Here is a 16,592-nt window from a genome sequence, read left to right on the forward strand (position 1 = left end):
TTTCCTTAGGGGTTTGCTATTACACTCTTTCAGAGAAAAGTTCTGGACTCCTAAGTCCAAGTTACTGACCTACTGTAAAACTGCATCACCCTACGGTCACGTGCCCTGATTTCTTCATGATTATTAGCCCCAAGTGCTTAGCTTACTTTGCCCTGTATCTGAACCCTGATCAGAAGAAAAATTTTAAAGCCAATGATTTAAAGGACTTTAGGAACTGAGATCATGTAGCCCCTTAAGTGTATTCTTCCAAATTGTTGAAGACTTTATTTGGATGTATCACTCTTAGAGAAATGGGATCATAAGCAGCTATTTATTTCTACATGTAGATTTAAATAATCATATTTTCAAAGTTTACTTTTTAAAGAATTATTGGCCTCATTTTCCCAGATTCCTGAGAACGTGTAATTTCTACTCAGGTCAATAAGGAACTGTCTCCTCATTCCAAATAGCCTTTCAACACTGGGGTTGAAAGAATGGGGCTGGCCTCATTCTGGGGGTGAATGTTCATAGTTTTAAATTTTTGACTAATACTTCAATTGCCTACAGTTGAGAAATATACCCTGTAACATTTATGCAGAAGAAGGAAATGCAAAGTCACTTCTGCTTGGCTTGGGGTGAAGCACCAGACTCCAACCTCCAGGAGAACTAGGCCAGCATAGGCTGGTTACCAACAGTGTGTCCCCAGAGCCTGGCACCCACAGGTGTTCCACAAATGTTTACAGAATGGGGGTTAGGAGATGAAGCATAGATTTCTTTTAAAGCAAGGGCCTTGCCAGGCACTTCATAGTCCTGGAATAGCCAGTTCACATGGTTGGATACTGTATCATGCACTCTACAAATCCAGCAGACATGAAGAAGGATATCCAGAAAAGGCAGCATGGTGTAGCAGAATGCCGAATGAGCCCAGAACCAAAGACGGTGCCTGGATCCAGCTCTGGCCTGCCATTAGTCAGTGGTGTAACCGCAGGCCCATTAATCCCCTTCCCTGGACTTTGTTTTTATCATATGCAAAAATGATCACGAAGATTCCTTCCACTCTAAGGCTGTAATTCTCTACATTTAGTGATGCTGAGGATACGTCTGCTATACTGGCTTTAGAAGAGAGCAGCAAATCAGTGGTTAAATACATACTGCATTCCTTCTTCAAAATGTAGCCATGCATCAAACCAAAAACAATTAAGCTGTTTTATAATAAAAAGAGATTATGTTAATATCGCCTACCTGGCTCAGCCCCAAATCATCCATCAGTATTCTGCTTTGCTCCAACTCACTGTCATGATGTTCATACAAAAATAAGCTTGATACGGGAGTTGATGCAGAGCAAATTATGCGCACCTGAAACAGATGAAAATGAGTAAATGGTGTTACTCCTTACCTTTCACAAGCTGAAGGTAAAAACAAATTTCTCATAAAATAAAAATCTGTTTGTCATAACAGGGAGCTTGGATTTTTGCTTTTAAAATGTTCATATTTGTTCTAACAGTTTGAGTCTCTTTAAAGTGATATATATTTTTAAATGGTTCTAAATATATGCAGCAAAACTGGTACTTGGTGAAAATACACTTTTATGAGTTTATAGAATGCATATTTACAAAAGAACAATGCCTTGAACTCCTCTTTCAATCTAAGTAACAGTCTTAACTTTATTTCTACTTCTACACATTTTCTCCGAGTCCTATCTTTATTTTGGAAAAAAAAATATTTTAAAGCTTCAATCTATGACATTTTTTTTCCTATTTCATTAATCTGTTTTTCTAATTAGAGATTTTAGCTGATTATCCTGAAGTTATCCTAAATTATCCTAAAGCTACTAAAAATTTCATTAATCTCCATGCTTAAACGTCCATAAAAGAAGCATAAGCAAAATGTGGTTGTCAAAGTTTCAAAACTGGCAGGACCCATTTACACTGTATCTTCTTCATGAATAAAAATCTTGCATAAGTAAGTGAATATAGCATTTCTTTTTTAAAAAATAATTATATGGAAATCTCTCTTTTTTAAAATTTATTTTTATTTATTTTTGGCTGTGTTGGGTCTTTGTTGCTGCGCGCGGGCTTTCTCTAGTTGCGGCGAGTGGGGGCTACTCTTCGTTGCGGTGCGCAGGCTTCTCATTGCGGTGGTTTCTCGTTATGGCACACGGGCTTAGTCGCTCCACGGCATGTGGGATCTTCCCAGACCAGGGCTCGAACCCGTGTCCCCTGCATTGGCAGGCAGATTCCTAACCACTGCACCACCAGGGAAGCCCCAGCATTTCTTTAAGGTGGATTTCAATATTTGGAAAACTTTTTTCCTATTTCTGGAATATCTCTGAAATGTAAATAGACAAACCACATAACCCATATTCAGATAGCCTAGGATCACAGATGTTTCCAAATGTATTTTTGAAACAAAATACTTTTTAAAAAAGCCTTTTGACCACGTCCATATTTTTTCTTATAGTTTGAGTCTCTTTAAAGTGATATTTTTAAACTGCATAGTACTTTACAAATATTTCCACACAGCTTATACCACCCTCTGAAGTAGGGAACAAAGGTTTTATTGGGCAACCTGGGGCCTGGAGAGGTCTCAACTTGTGATAACAGCCCAGATCTTCCAGTTCTAAGTTCAGTGGTTTTTCCATTACAACTGAGGTTGACATTTTTACCTGACTGTTTGGAGCCCATCTCTGTGTGCATCAAAGATGCTCCCCAGATGCACTGTTACCACTTTGCTGCATAGGTGACTGCTAAGTTCAGTGCATTGCTACTCTACTTATACCCTGAGTTTCCAGAACCTACATTTATTTCAGCATCCTGCCAGACATCCTTCAAAAAGACTAAGCTTGACATTAATATTTCTTGATTACATAGTGTTTGAGTGTACATACGTGATCATATATCAGAAACAGCTTTTTTATCTTTATAAATTTTATTTCCACTAGTTTATATACAAAACATACTCTTCTTGATGTTTAAGGAGACCTGAATTTGTTTTCAGGATTCACAGCCATCTTTTTAAAATCATTATTTAAGTAAATATGCTGATACTTTAAAATAATGTATTGATGTTTGGGACTAGTCTTTCTATATCCAAATGGCCTTTTACCTCCTCTTATAAATTATTTAAATCACAAATGATACTTTTTTCATTACTTAGATGGGAATGCCCTCATTTCACAGATACATCTAGAATACATTCTAGAACAATGTCTGTTTAATGCTCCCAATTTCTGAAATAAGATAATTTCGACTATGCTTTAAAAAAAGTATAAACTCCAAATGCGTGATTTAGTTAAAGCAAATGTTAGGAGAGTAGTTCTGATATTTCATCATATTGCCAGATAAATCTTTTTGTCTAACGAAGAAGTGAAATAGTGGGGGGAGGTAGGATCAGGGGGTGGGACTAAGGGGTGGGGACCATAAGCTTTCTTTAAGGTATTCCTAGCCGAAAGATTTAAAAAAAATAAGAGTTTATCAATCCTCCAGTCTAAGAACCACCTACCAATGCCCCTCTCCCACTTTCTTCTTGAAGCACTGCCCTCTAAAAACAGAGTGCCACCTCCAGGCGATTTATTCTGGACCCCATGCGATTATTTCAGAGCAGAGTCTCTGGATGAGTGACCCAGAAGGAGACAAGTGACAGGACTTGACCCCTAAGCTCTGGTGTTCTCAGCTTCCTGCCTCTGCTGACTCCCTGCTCGCACACCCCCTGGAAGCATGCAGCAGATTTTGATCGTGCTCACTTAAGGCAGGCTGCCCTCGGCGTTGCACCAGAGCCACGCCGGCTGCCCTTCATGCTCAGGCCCATCACAGGGCCTTTGCTGCAAACTTGCCACCCTGGTGAGGGCTCTTCACCCTGCACTTTGAGCTTGGCCATCACACCTCAGCGTCTGTGAGCAGCACCTGAGGAGCTGGTGAACGAGCAGGCTCCAGGCCCCATCCTTGGTCCTCATTTGCTGATGGGGGTGGGATGGGCTCGGAATCCGGATCTTAAGTAGCTCAGGTGATTCTGGTGCAGCTGGTCCTCAGCAGGACTTTCCATGCCCACCCCCATGTCCCACACAAAGATCAGTTTACTCTCCCCCTGTACTCTCACAGCACCAACTCCCCTCTCTTTCCAAGAGAACATCCCAGTGAGGACTTTACACTCAGCTCTGCGCACATTTCATTAGTGTTTCTTCAGCACTAGACTATCAGCTCCATGAAGGCAGGCACCATGTCTGGCTTTGCTTGTCACTGAATTAGCACTGTGCTTGGCATGATAAAGGTTGTTGAATGAATGAATAAAGGAAACATTAAAAATCTCACCTCTCCCTCCCAGCAGATTCTGGTACTTTCTCCTCCCCTCAAAGTCCCTTCAATTTTAGAATCACTGCTCTATCTCTTTCTGTGCAAGGAGTAAGGAGGAAAAACTGTATCTAACAATGAAACAATATTTTACTCTAATTTGAAGTGGTACTTATACTTTACTGTAAATATATATTTATAGGTATATACTATTAATCGTGGCTCACCTTCATTGAAAGCTTACTGTACGCCACACGATGTTCTAAGTACTTTACATGCTCACGTACCTCACAACAATCTTATGAGGTAAATACCATTATTGTCTTCTTTTGCTAAAGAAGGCAATTCAAGTTCAAGAGGTTAAGCTGGTCTTCAAGGTATTCAGCCTGGTCCCAGGACCTACTCCTTAACCACTAGGCAAACTGCCTCTGATGAAGGGACAAAGGCTCTGCAATTCATGCTAAAACACCTGGATTTTTTTTTTTTTTTTTTCTTTAGAGAGATGACAGTTACTGGGATTTCTGGGTCAGAGGGAAAGAAAACTCTAATACTGAGGAGGGCACTTTAGTCATTCATTCATTCATTTTGTTCATTCATTATTTTATCAGTCCAATAATTTATTCATGCAACAAGTATTTATTGAGCACTCAATCTAGGTAAGGCATTGTGTTGTGCATCCTCATAGACAGAGCACATGATATGTCTGGTTGAATGAAGGATTTGGTAATATAGCAGACTGTCTTATGATGGGATTTTTAATATAGTACTATTACTATTACTGCTACTACCAATAGTACTTATACAGCATTCAGCTTGTGCCAAGTGTCGTTTTAAATGGTTTACCTGGATTAGTTTATTTTGTCCTCACAACAGTTCTCTGAAGTAAATACTATTATTATCTCCAATTTGCAGATGAAGAAACAGGTACAGAGAAGTAAGTGGTAGACCAGGATTCCAGCCCAGATAATCTCGCTCCACAGTCCAAAATGTTTAGTTCTGAGAAAATGTACCACATCCTTACCTTGAAATCATAAAAGTTATCAATGAGAGTTATGAATCTCCGAGCTTGGGTCCTCTTTGCCAGGGTAAATTGTGGAATGTTTCGTAAAAATACTGTATCAAAATTCTTTGACAGTTCCAAATAGTCACTGGCTCCAAGTGGCTATAATTAAAATGAAATAAAGAATAGAAAATTGAAATAAGCCAATTCTGGTTGAAAACATCTCTTTTTCTTGTCATGGTGTGATCTAGGTGGTAGCTTTGGGGTAACTTGACCAAACGGGGCAGTGTTTTCAGAGTAGGCTGAGGACAGAGTTCACTATACTGTAACAGTGCTGTAAATAAGTAAGAGAGAAGGCAAGACCTTGGTGGGAAGTGAAAGAATAACTCTGACCACCTCCGCTGGTATCTTGTAGGCCCCCCATCCTAAATCCAGTCTTTACTCTTTTTTATTTATACGACATGACTTTAAACACACCCTAACAAATCCCTCCTATGACTTAACTGCAAACTGTCACTACTGGTAAATAGAGCTGTCTTATCATGGCAGCTGAATATTATGTCACCATTTTGAAATAAAGACTATGCTCCAGCATGAAAAGCATCAGAAAATATCTTTCATTTAATTTGAGGTACAATTACTCAAGTACAATGTAGTAAACACTGCTAACCTCTGTAAGGAATACCAGAGGGTTTTCATGAGCAGAAGTAGACCAAGACCTCAAGCATAACGTGGAGCAGCTGCTACCTCTACACACGAGGAGGATGCAGCACTCAGGGTCCATAAAACCAGTCACAAAGGTGCCACCTACAGATGTAAAGTGCTTGCTCCTGAAACAGGAAGTTAACTCACGACAGTTATGAAAACGACTTGCGAACACTCTTTGGGGTTAGGAACACTCCCAGGAGAGTCACTTCTCATTTTAAGTTGTGTGTGGATGACTGTGCCCTGTGGGCAGGAACCATGAGCAGGGCCAGGAGAGTGTTTCTGGCCCTGCGAGAATGTGGAGGAGACTAGCAGGTCAGGAGCTGCTCTCAGGTCCCTCTGGAAGCTCTTGGATCCCAACAACTGATCCCTGGGACACAGATGGCTAAGCCTCCTCAATTTCTGGCAGAATTCATTAATACTCCTCCCTGTTCAAAAATGTCTCCCTCACTGGGGTGGTAATTTGCATTAAAACTCCTGCTTTCAGAAATGTAGACAGGGCTATGTTCCTGGGAGAATCAGGGAATTGCAAGGAAGGGGAGAGTCATTCTCACCTTAGAGTCCATCCATTTAAGGCCACCACTATACTAATGACCAGCTAAAATCAGTTATATTCAGAAAACTTCTAGTGGAGGTGTGGGGAGGTAAGAGTAAATCAGAGAGTGAAGCTCGGGGGAGGTGGTTCCCTCAAGAAGAGCAGTTCTAAGAAGGATGCAGTAACTACGAGCCTAGGGCGAAGGGGCACAACACCAGAGAGAGAGCACAAAGAATGACATGATGCCTTTGAAATCTGCTTAGAGAGGCCCCTTCCCCCCCTCTCCTCTCACCAACCAAATAACAAATGGGGCCAGAAAAGAGATGACCTTGCCTTTTCCATTTCCCTTCCCTGGCTGGACAGCCTCTACCTCCAGACCCAGTGCCTGACCTTAGCTGAGACTCCCTGCTCACCTCAGCCATAGGGGCTTGAATGTGCGTGTGGTTTATTTTGGTCTAACCTTTACTCTGTTATGAGGAAACACTGCTGTCAAGCTTGATGTGGACCAGGAGGGTGTGTTAACAGAGCAGCTCGGAACAAGGGCTCTAGACAGCCTGGGTTTGAATCCTCAGTCTGTAACTTATTAATGGTGTGTCTTTGGCAAGTAACCTAATCTTTCTGTTCCTTAGTTTTCCCATCTGTAAAATGAGAATTGTTTCCTATCTCACAGCGTTGTGAGGGTTAAACAAAATAATACATGCAAAGCATTTTACACAGTGCCTGGAACACACATTACCACTCAACCCATTTTAGCTGCTTTTTATTTTTATTATTTTCAGCTCAAATGATTAGGCTCAGTACAAATGAGTTGAAGGTGTGAAGAAGTGTCATTCTCAATAGGACCAGTTAGCGTTGCTCTACCCCCCGACTACATGCTAAACCCTAAATCAGCCTTTGTGCATTTGCCTGTCCTCAGAGTCACAGCAGGGACCAGATGAAACTGTGGAATCCCATGTAATGAAAACAATTCCCGAAAGGGGGAAGGGGAAGGTAATATACAGTGTCTTCCTGTAAAAAGGAGAACTCATACAATAAGACACTCATGCTCTGAGGGTGACACACACTACTTTTCTGAGATCAGTTAGAATTTAGAGTCTCATCTTTTGTAAATCAGAAATTATATGTAAAAAAAAATGTAAAACCTCATCTTAGGTATGTAGTTATGTATAATTAAGCTCACTCTTTATGCATGGATATGATTTCTATCAGTATAACTACATGCCCAAGGAAAATCATTATCAGAAGTGCACTGAAGTGCCTAGGGCAGCTGAAAATCAGAATTCTGCCCACTCAGCTATTTTTACAAATTATATACCTTTGTCAGTAGGCTCTGCATTTGCCATTATACTGGCAAATATCCCTTTCCTTCATATCCCTCAGACAATTATGTGCTCATTCATGTAAAGAAAACTAAGCTTAATATAGCTATCTATCTCCTTTAAGAACAATAGTCATTGGGGGAAGTTGTTTAATGGGTGCAGAATTTCAGTTTGGGATGATGAGAAAGTTCTAGGGATGGAGAGTTGTGATGGTTGCACAGCATGTGAGTATAATTAATGCCATTGACATGTACACTTTAAAAATGATTAAAGTGGTAAGTTTTATGTTATATATTATTTTACCACAATAAAAAAATAGTCATTAAATAAAGGAGAGCTTATTAATTGCCAAAGAAATCCCAATTTAGGCTATGAAGAGAGTAATATCACCTTTTTCTTTAAAAATATGAAAAATAATGAAATGTATTAATCAAAGAAGGAAGTCTTTTCCCCAGAGAAATCAGCTCCAAAAAGATTAATTTAAAACATAAAGTTTGTGGCGCAGTGGTTAAGAATCTGCCTGCCAATGCAGGGGACACGGGTTCGAGCCCTGGTCTGGGAAGATCCCGCATGCCGCGGAGCAACTAGGCCCGTGAGCCACAACTACTGAGCCTGCGCGTCTGGAGCCTGTGCTCCGCAATGGGAGAGGCCGCGACAGTGAGAGGCCCGCGCACCGCAATGAAGAGTAGCCCCCGCTTGCCGGAACTGGAGAAAGCCTTCGCACAGAAACGAAGACCCAACACACCCAAAAATAAATAAATAAATAAATTTAAAACATAAAGTTTTAAAAAATATTTATTTAAAGAGTCTGTTTTCTTTTTCTGGCTTCGATGTTGAAGTGTCTAAGAAGTGACACTCAACAAACTTCCCCAGGATCGAATCTGGGGAGAGATGGGGGTTTCTTATTAGTTAGAAACACTATTTTTCATTAATTAAATAAGTTAAATAGTTGTGAGAGAAAATACCATAAGGACTTTGGAATTACGGTCTGTCACGTCTAGTATGTGACCTTGAGCAAGTCTTTCTGAACTTCCATTTCCTCATCTGTAAAAGAGGGATCATAACCTGTCTCATAGGTTTGTCCCAAGGATTTGATGCATTGATTGCATGTAAAATCTTACAACAGTGGTGGTTACACAGTAAGTGATCAATAAATGTTAGTTCTTTTTTTTTAAATTTATTTATTTATTTATGGCTGTGTTGGGTCTTCGTTTCTGTGCGAGGGCTTTCTCCAGTTGTGGCAAGCGGGGGCCACTCTTCATCGCGGTGCGCGGGCCTCTCACTATCGTGGCCTCTCGTTGTGGAGCACGCTTCAGACGCTAAATGTTAGTTCTTAACTTACAGAGTTCATGTGAGAAGTAAGTAAAATGATTTATGCATAGTATGCTGTTTGGCATACAACACTTAATAAATAGTAGCTATTCTTTTATTAACTATTAAATAACCTTCTCCTCAGCTCACAAAGCCAAGCAAGTGAACAGTTCAACAGTTCAACAGTCCAGTCTGACTCTGCCTTTGCACTCAGGAGGTAAGAGCCACTCCCTCTGGTCCTTCCTGTCTGTGGTCCACCAAAATATCTGCCCTCCTGGAACCTCAGCCCTCCATGAAGTCATATGTAGAGGACAAAAATAGCATATGTCTCAGGCCCTCTCCTTCCCACATGTCTTGTGGTAATAACACGAGCACCTGTGTGTGGTAAAGCCCCAGGCCCACATAATGAACAGCCCCTAACCCAGTACATATCACATAGGAAGTGCTTAATATTTATTGAACGCATTAGTGAGTGTATGAATAAAACACAACATAGCCTGGGGAGCAGGCCTACTCTTTCTTTTATACCCATTTGTCACCAAAGTAATTGAAACACCTACCAAAAAATCCCACTTTTTCTTAGTTGGCCCAAATTCCTCACTCCCCAGGTAAGCCTTTGTTGTATATCCTAGAAAACACGTGTAGGAACATTCTAGAAAAGATATAGACCATAATGTTAACAATGGTTATCTTTGGATAGTGGAATGAAAGATTAATTTTGTTTCTTTGTTATACTTTTTGGACTTTTTATCCCCAGTGAACTTGTGTTACTTTTGAATAGCAAAAACAATAATGCTTTTTTTGGAGATCATTTTTATAGCGGGCATCTTATCATTTATGCCTCACCTGTGTGAGATCATAGTATCGGTTTTGTCATGGACATTTCTCTTTTTATCCCTAAGCTTTCTTAATCTATAGAAGTAGGATTTTTTTCAGGGACATTTAAAAAAATAAATCATAAGCTGAATGCGTGTGTTCTCCTTTAAAGTTTGAAAAAGGAAAACGGATTTGACATTCGGGATGAAATCTGACTTTGGTTGTATAGTTACATTCAGCTAATGATTCTTCACACCAGGGAGACAAGAGGGAGGGAGGGGATGGGATGAATGGCAGCATTCCCAAATAGTTCATGTTAAGCCCTCATGGCCGAGCACCAGAGTCCCCAGATCAAAGGCCTAGTAATGTCAAAATGCAAGTCTTTGCCTTTAACCCTTGTTGTTTTGTGTGTATCAGTAAAGAGTTCACCCTGTATATTACAAAGAGGAGAGACACATATGGACCTCAGAAATGGTCCTGAGATTAGACAGCGGATGATGTTAATTGTGCATCTTTTCTTTAAAGCAATGAATTGGAATCTAGATCTCATCTTTGCAGACCAACTTTCTATAATCAAAAATAACTTGCATATAGTTATTGCTACCCTTTGAAGAAAATGAGTGGTGAAAAATAATTTAAAATAAAGATCGACATTTCTATGCTTACCACAATTAAACCTGATGCTTACCACAATTAAAATAACTAAAATTCACTGCAAAATTTGTTTTCTCCAGGAAATTATGCTATATACTCAATGAGATCTATACATGAATTGGAAATTAAAAATTGCTTATATAAAATTAAAAATCAATAGTATACAATATTTACAGCTTGTTAGGTATATGTTAGCCCAGCTTGTTAGCCCAGGTTGATATGCTCCCATTGATATCGTGTCTTAATCTGAGCAATTTTTCTCCACGTGAGCTTGATGACCAGCGCATTGTGTTCCTTTTTTCCATAACTGTCAGACAATATCCAGTCCATCTGCCCGTGTTTATTACCTCTGCTCTGTTTTCTCTCTCTCTCTCTTCCCCTTCTGCTACTCTAAATGAACCTAAGTTAAACTTCATCATCTCCATTTCTTTTATCCTTTCTTTTGTATTTTCTTTTTTTCACTTCTTCATGATTCATTTTGGATAATTTCCTCTGACCTATATTCTACTCCACGATGCTTCTCCCTAGCTGTGTTTTATCTGCTCTTAAACTCATCCATTGAGTTCTTAACTTTGGTTATACACTTTACAGTTCTGGAAATTCTACTGGTTCTTTTTCAAGGTTGATATCTCTCTTTTTATATTTTCTAGATTCCTACACTTAAATGTCCAAGCCTATCTTTCTTTTTAAATCTCTTTGAATATGTAAGCTTAGTTGTTTAAAATATGAACTCATAATTCCAATATCTGGTGTTTTAATTTTATTGTCTTGTCTCCTCATATGTTTGGTTAACTTTGTGTACTGTATTTTTTCTTTGAAAAAAAAAACACTTGTAGAACGAGTTTCAAGTTCAAGGCTTGAAAGTATTCTGAGCTACTTGGTTCACACAAAGTTTGACTGAAGTCCACAGAGAGCTGGTTTACTTTGGGCTCACTCTTATTCCTAGAGTGCAGTCCTTTAGGGCTCCAACCAAAGTGGAGAGCAGTTTACTAGGTCCCCCACCTTTGGTTGGCCCTAGTCTCTGCCTTTTGTCTCACTACCCAACTAGGCTGCCAAAAGCAAGTTCAGTTCAGCTCAACTTGTTTTTTAAAAGAAGACTGCTAGTGCTCACCAATGTCTATGTTTTCTTCATTTTCCTGGGCACACAGATAGATTACATTTAGGTGTGGCCGTGTGATCAAATTCAGGCCAGTGGAATGCAACAGAAGGTGATATGCATCACTTCTAGGTATGGCCCATAAATACCTCCCACACAGACTCCTCACTTCCTTTACTCATCTCCTGGTTGAACAGAGAGGACTCTGAGGACTTAAAGGAGGGTGGAGGCACAAGAGGGATGAAGCCTGGATCCATGAGGGACCACAGGGAGCAGTTTCCTGGCCAACCTGCACTGGATGGTGATATGAGCAAGAAATACATGTTTATTTGTTAAGCCTCTGAGATTTGGGCGTTGTCTGTTTCCACAGTTAGCCTATCCTAATACTTAATTCATCCAACTTCTTTCATTGTCCTAACTATAAGGTTGGTGCAAATTACTGACAAAGAGTCCACAATTATTGGAAGTGGATGGCTTCCTAACACTTCCTGTATGAACAAGGATTCTTATTCACATAAGATGGTAACTATCAAAAATTTCTCTTCAAATTTTCTTCAGATTATCATTAAAATTTTTTAAATCAGGAACTGCATTTAGCCATTTCCAACATCAAATGTGATTCTTAAAAAGCTATATTCATAGAGATAACTTTTCTCATTACAAATTTGAAAAGATTTTATTTGACAGTTTTGTTCAAATTCAGTGTTTGACATATTTAAAACATCTTTGTAAATTTATTTTTCTTCTCATGATTACATAATATACAGAAATATAATAAATGTTTTTACCAAACCACATATAGATGCTGCCAAATCATATTATATAGCCCAGTGTGCCATGGTATCACCAATGGTATCATTTTTGATGTGTGACATCTTGATCACTATGACCAATAAGCTGATACTAATGTTTCCACAGGACCACTCACCCCCTCTCTTTCACTAGCATTCAGTATTTAAAGGTGTCTGGGACATTCAAATGCATTAACTAAAAAATTCTCTGTAAGATTATGATAATTTAAAATTCATTTAAAATATTTTTGGGGAAATGAAGAATGTCTATATGGGGTAGTCTGATTACAATTATGGCTCCAATTATTCTTGCCTCCTTGTCCACACCCTTTGGATTGTGACTTTCCAGCTGTAGCATGAAGACATGGAGTCTATCTGCACAACTCTTCAATCTGGGCTGGACTTGTAATTTATCACAGCCAACAGAATGAGGCAAAAGTGACAAATTTTCAGTTGTGAGCTTAGGTCTCAAGAGGCTTTGCATGCTTCTGCTCGCTCTGTTGCAGCACCTAGGCTGGCCTGCTAGAAGAGGAAGGGACAGAAGGAGAGCCAATTGTCTAAGCTGAGAAAGTATCTCAGGCCAGCCTACAGCCAGCCAGCCCCCCAAACAGATGAGAGAGCCCAACCAAGATCAGCAAGGCTGAGTGCTGATGCATAAGTGAGCCCAAAATAGATCAAAACAATTTCCCAGCTGACTTCCCAACTTCCTAGACGACTAGAGAGCAATAATAAATGCTTATTTTTTTTTAAGCCACTGAATTTGGGGTGATTTGCTGAAATACTATACTTGCTACAGAGAGATTTACTAAGAAAAGCCCATGTTTTAGAAGTCATTAGCAAGTTCAGCACATGTAGAAAAAATATGACCTAGCTTTTATAGCAAAAGATTGGTTTTACACTAAAAATAGAACTACCATATGACCCAGCAATCCCACTACTGGGCATATATCCTGAGAAAACCATAATTCAAAAAGAGTCATGTACCACAGTGTTCATTGCAGCACTATTTACAATAGCCAGGACATGGAAGCAACCTAAGTGTCCATCGACAGATAAATGGATAAAGAAGATGTGGCACATATATACAATGGAATATTACTCAGCCATAAAAAGAAACAAAATTGAGTTATTTGTAGTGAGGTGGATGGACCTAGAGTCTGTCATACAGAGTGAAGTCAGAAAGAGAAAAACAAATACCATATGCTAACACATATATATGGAATCTAAAAAAAAATAAAAAATGGTTCTGACGAACCTAGGGGCAGGACAGGAATAAAGATGCAGACGTAGAGAATGGACTTGAGGACATGAGGAGGGAGAAGGGTAAGCTGGGACGAAGTGAGAGAGTAGCATTGACATATATACACTACCAAATGTAAATTAGATAGTGGGAAGCAGCCGCATAGCACAAGGAGATCAGCTTGGTGCTTTGTGACCACCTAGAGGGGTGGGATAGGGAGGGTGGGAGGGAGACGCAAGAGGGAGGGGATATGGGGATATATGTAAACATATAGCTGATTCACTTTGTTATACAGCAAAAACTAACACAACATTGTAAAGCAATTATACTCCAATAAAGATGTTAAAAAAAAGATTGGTTTTACATAATTAATAAATACATGTAAGCACATATAGTGTCATTTATTTTATGTTCATTTATTTTTGTAATCAATTTTGGAATTTTTATGGTGCAGTATAAAACTCACTTCCAAAAATAAAACATGATTTACTGTATACAAGAACTAGAAGAAAAAAAGCCAGAAAATTATGTGGCATCCTTATTTAGAGTACAAGATGACATGGACCCAATTGAATGAAAACAGAAAGCCATAGAGAGAAAGCAAGTTGACATGAAAAAGGAATTGGGGGAGACAAGGACTGACTGCAATAAAATTAAAATTGTAAGAGCATTCCAAAAGAAAAAGAATGAATTTGAACAGACAATTCATGGACCAAAAATTATAAAAATTATAAGGGGCTAATAAGCAAACAAAAAAAATAGTCAAGCTCAGTAGTAACCAAAGTAAGACAAAATAAGAATGATGTATCATTTTTCACATTTCAATTCTGTAAAGAAAAATAAATTACACTACTCAATGCTGGAAAGCATATAATGAGACATCCATTGCTGCTGGACGAGTAAATCAGTTCAGGTGTTCCAGAAAAATAATTGTTGGGTTGTATTAAGAGCCCTAAAAGAAGTCATAAACTTGACCCAGTCATTCTGCTTCTAGAAATCAATCTATAGGAAATAATCAGAAATTCAACCAAAGGCTATACACAAGGATTATTTATGACTATGAGAACCCAAAAGCAACTTTAAAGTATAACAAACAGAGGAATGGCTCAATAGGGCACATTAATAAAATGCAATAATATGTTGCCAACAAATAATGGTGTTTATGAAAAATATTTTATGATATGGAAACATGCTTATGGTAAAAAGTTAAGTGAAAAAAGGATAATGAAAAATTATAATTGTATTTAAAACATATATGTAGGACAAAGGCTAAGTAAATAAGTAAAAAATACTAACAGTTGCTATCTCTAAGTGGTCTGAGTGATAGACTTAGAGGTATTTTTATGATCTACTTTAAGATTTTTCTGATGACTCTTAAAAAATACGGTTTGAACTGTGTGGGTCCACTTACATGCAGAATTTTTTTGGTAGTAAATACTGCAGTGCTACATGATCCATGGTTGGTTGAATCCAAGGGTGCGGAACCTCGGACGTAGAGGAACAGAGTATACAGAGGGCCAACTATAAATTATACATGGATCTTCAACTGCGTGGAGGGCCAGCACCCCTAATCCTGCATAGTTCAAGGATCAACTGCACTATTTATTCACCTCAGTGTCCCTAGCACCTTGCACAGACCAGGGAACAGAGTCTTGCATAATACAAGATTGGTGAATAAATGAATACAGTCACCAATTCTTCTTCAAAATCAATTATATTTACTGAATGTTTAATAAATACAAGGTATTGTACTAAATCCTACAAGGACTTTGCAAAACACAGAGAAGACACATTTTTCCACTTTTTTGACTTCACTAACATACCACTAAATTGCATGCACGTGATACCTATGGCAGCTGCAAATATTTATAGTTACGTTTTGCATTAGTTGATCTGCCTATGTAAGTAAACCATAGCATAAGACACTGTTTGAAATCATAATTAGTATTATAAATTCATGCATTGTGTCCTATGAATAACTAAAGCATATGATTATTTTTGAGTACTAAATGGCTCCCCAGTTAGTAGCATCCTTAAGTATATTATTTTAGCTCAAAATTCAAGTAGCATTACCAAATGCAGATTCTTCTTATGATAGATAAGGATGACAGTCTCCATCTTTCTACCTGAACAATTAAAAAGTTTGTCTTTTATGTGGCTGGTTATCTGAATAATTTTCTAAACAGGAACAATTAAAATCCACTTATTCAATGGTTTATGCATTCTCGACTATTGTTTCAAACTCTTTGTTTCTGTGGAAACCTGATGAAAACTTAAAGAACTTTAAATCTATAATGAGTTTGCTAAGGGCATTTGTTTTCCTTAATTACCAAGAATATACAGCTGGATTATATGTAGCACAGTTTCTCTAACAAACTTTTAGGAATAAAGAGCTCGCCTGCTGTCTTATTTCTCCTGTATGAGAAACAGCACAGCTGTCTGTTTTGGTTTGACCCTTGGACCGGGAGTGAGGATTTTCTCAATGCCACACCAATGTGAAAGGCACGAGCATTACCACCAGCCTGCCTTCTGCCCTGCAATGAGCAGTTGATCCACTTCAGTGACACGAATGAGCTGCCAGCTTGAGTTTCTTTTTTCTCTGCCTGGCTAATGCTTGTTCTGCCACCATTATTTCAGCTCAAGTAGGACGATTATTATTTCAAGCGCTGTCTAGATTATACTGTCCTAAGGGTTACTCTTTATCTGTATAGACTCCTCTTTATAAATTCCTTGTAGTGATGCCCTGATAGCTCCTAATTAAAGAAGTATGTGTGGCACCTTGCTTTGTTTACACAGAAATGACAATATCTCAGATCTTAAAGAGAAGTACCTTTTAATAGGAAAAAAAAATGCTTGAATG

The 16,592-nt window shown here is 38.7% G+C and overlaps 1 protein-coding gene across 4 annotated transcripts in view; it reads right to left on the reverse strand.

Moving 5' to 3' along the window:
• AFG1L (AFG1 like ATPase) overlaps positions 1 to 16,592 on the reverse strand; it is a 232,073-nt gene that overhangs the window by 16,931 nt on the left and 198,550 nt on the right. For all 4 annotated transcript variants that reach the window (XR_009005237.1, XR_009005236.1, XR_009005235.1 and 1 more), the window contains exons 11-12: positions 5,287 to 5,427; positions 1,222 to 1,335 (exon numbers count right to left, since the gene is read on the reverse strand). Coding sequence is in view for 1 of the 4 variants with exons in the window: in XM_007198446.2 (XP_007198508.2) it covers positions 1,222 to 1,335; positions 5,287 to 5,427 (255 nt within the window). In the remaining 3 variants the exon portion in view is untranslated. The remainder of the gene's footprint in view (positions 1 to 1,221; positions 1,336 to 5,286; positions 5,428 to 16,592) is intronic.

Source organism: Balaenoptera acutorostrata, chromosome 14 (genome assembly GCF_949987535.1).
Source record: "Balaenoptera acutorostrata chromosome 14, mBalAcu1.1, whole genome shotgun sequence".
NCBI classification, from domain to species: domain Eukaryota; kingdom Metazoa; phylum Chordata; class Mammalia; order Artiodactyla; family Balaenopteridae; genus Balaenoptera; species Balaenoptera acutorostrata.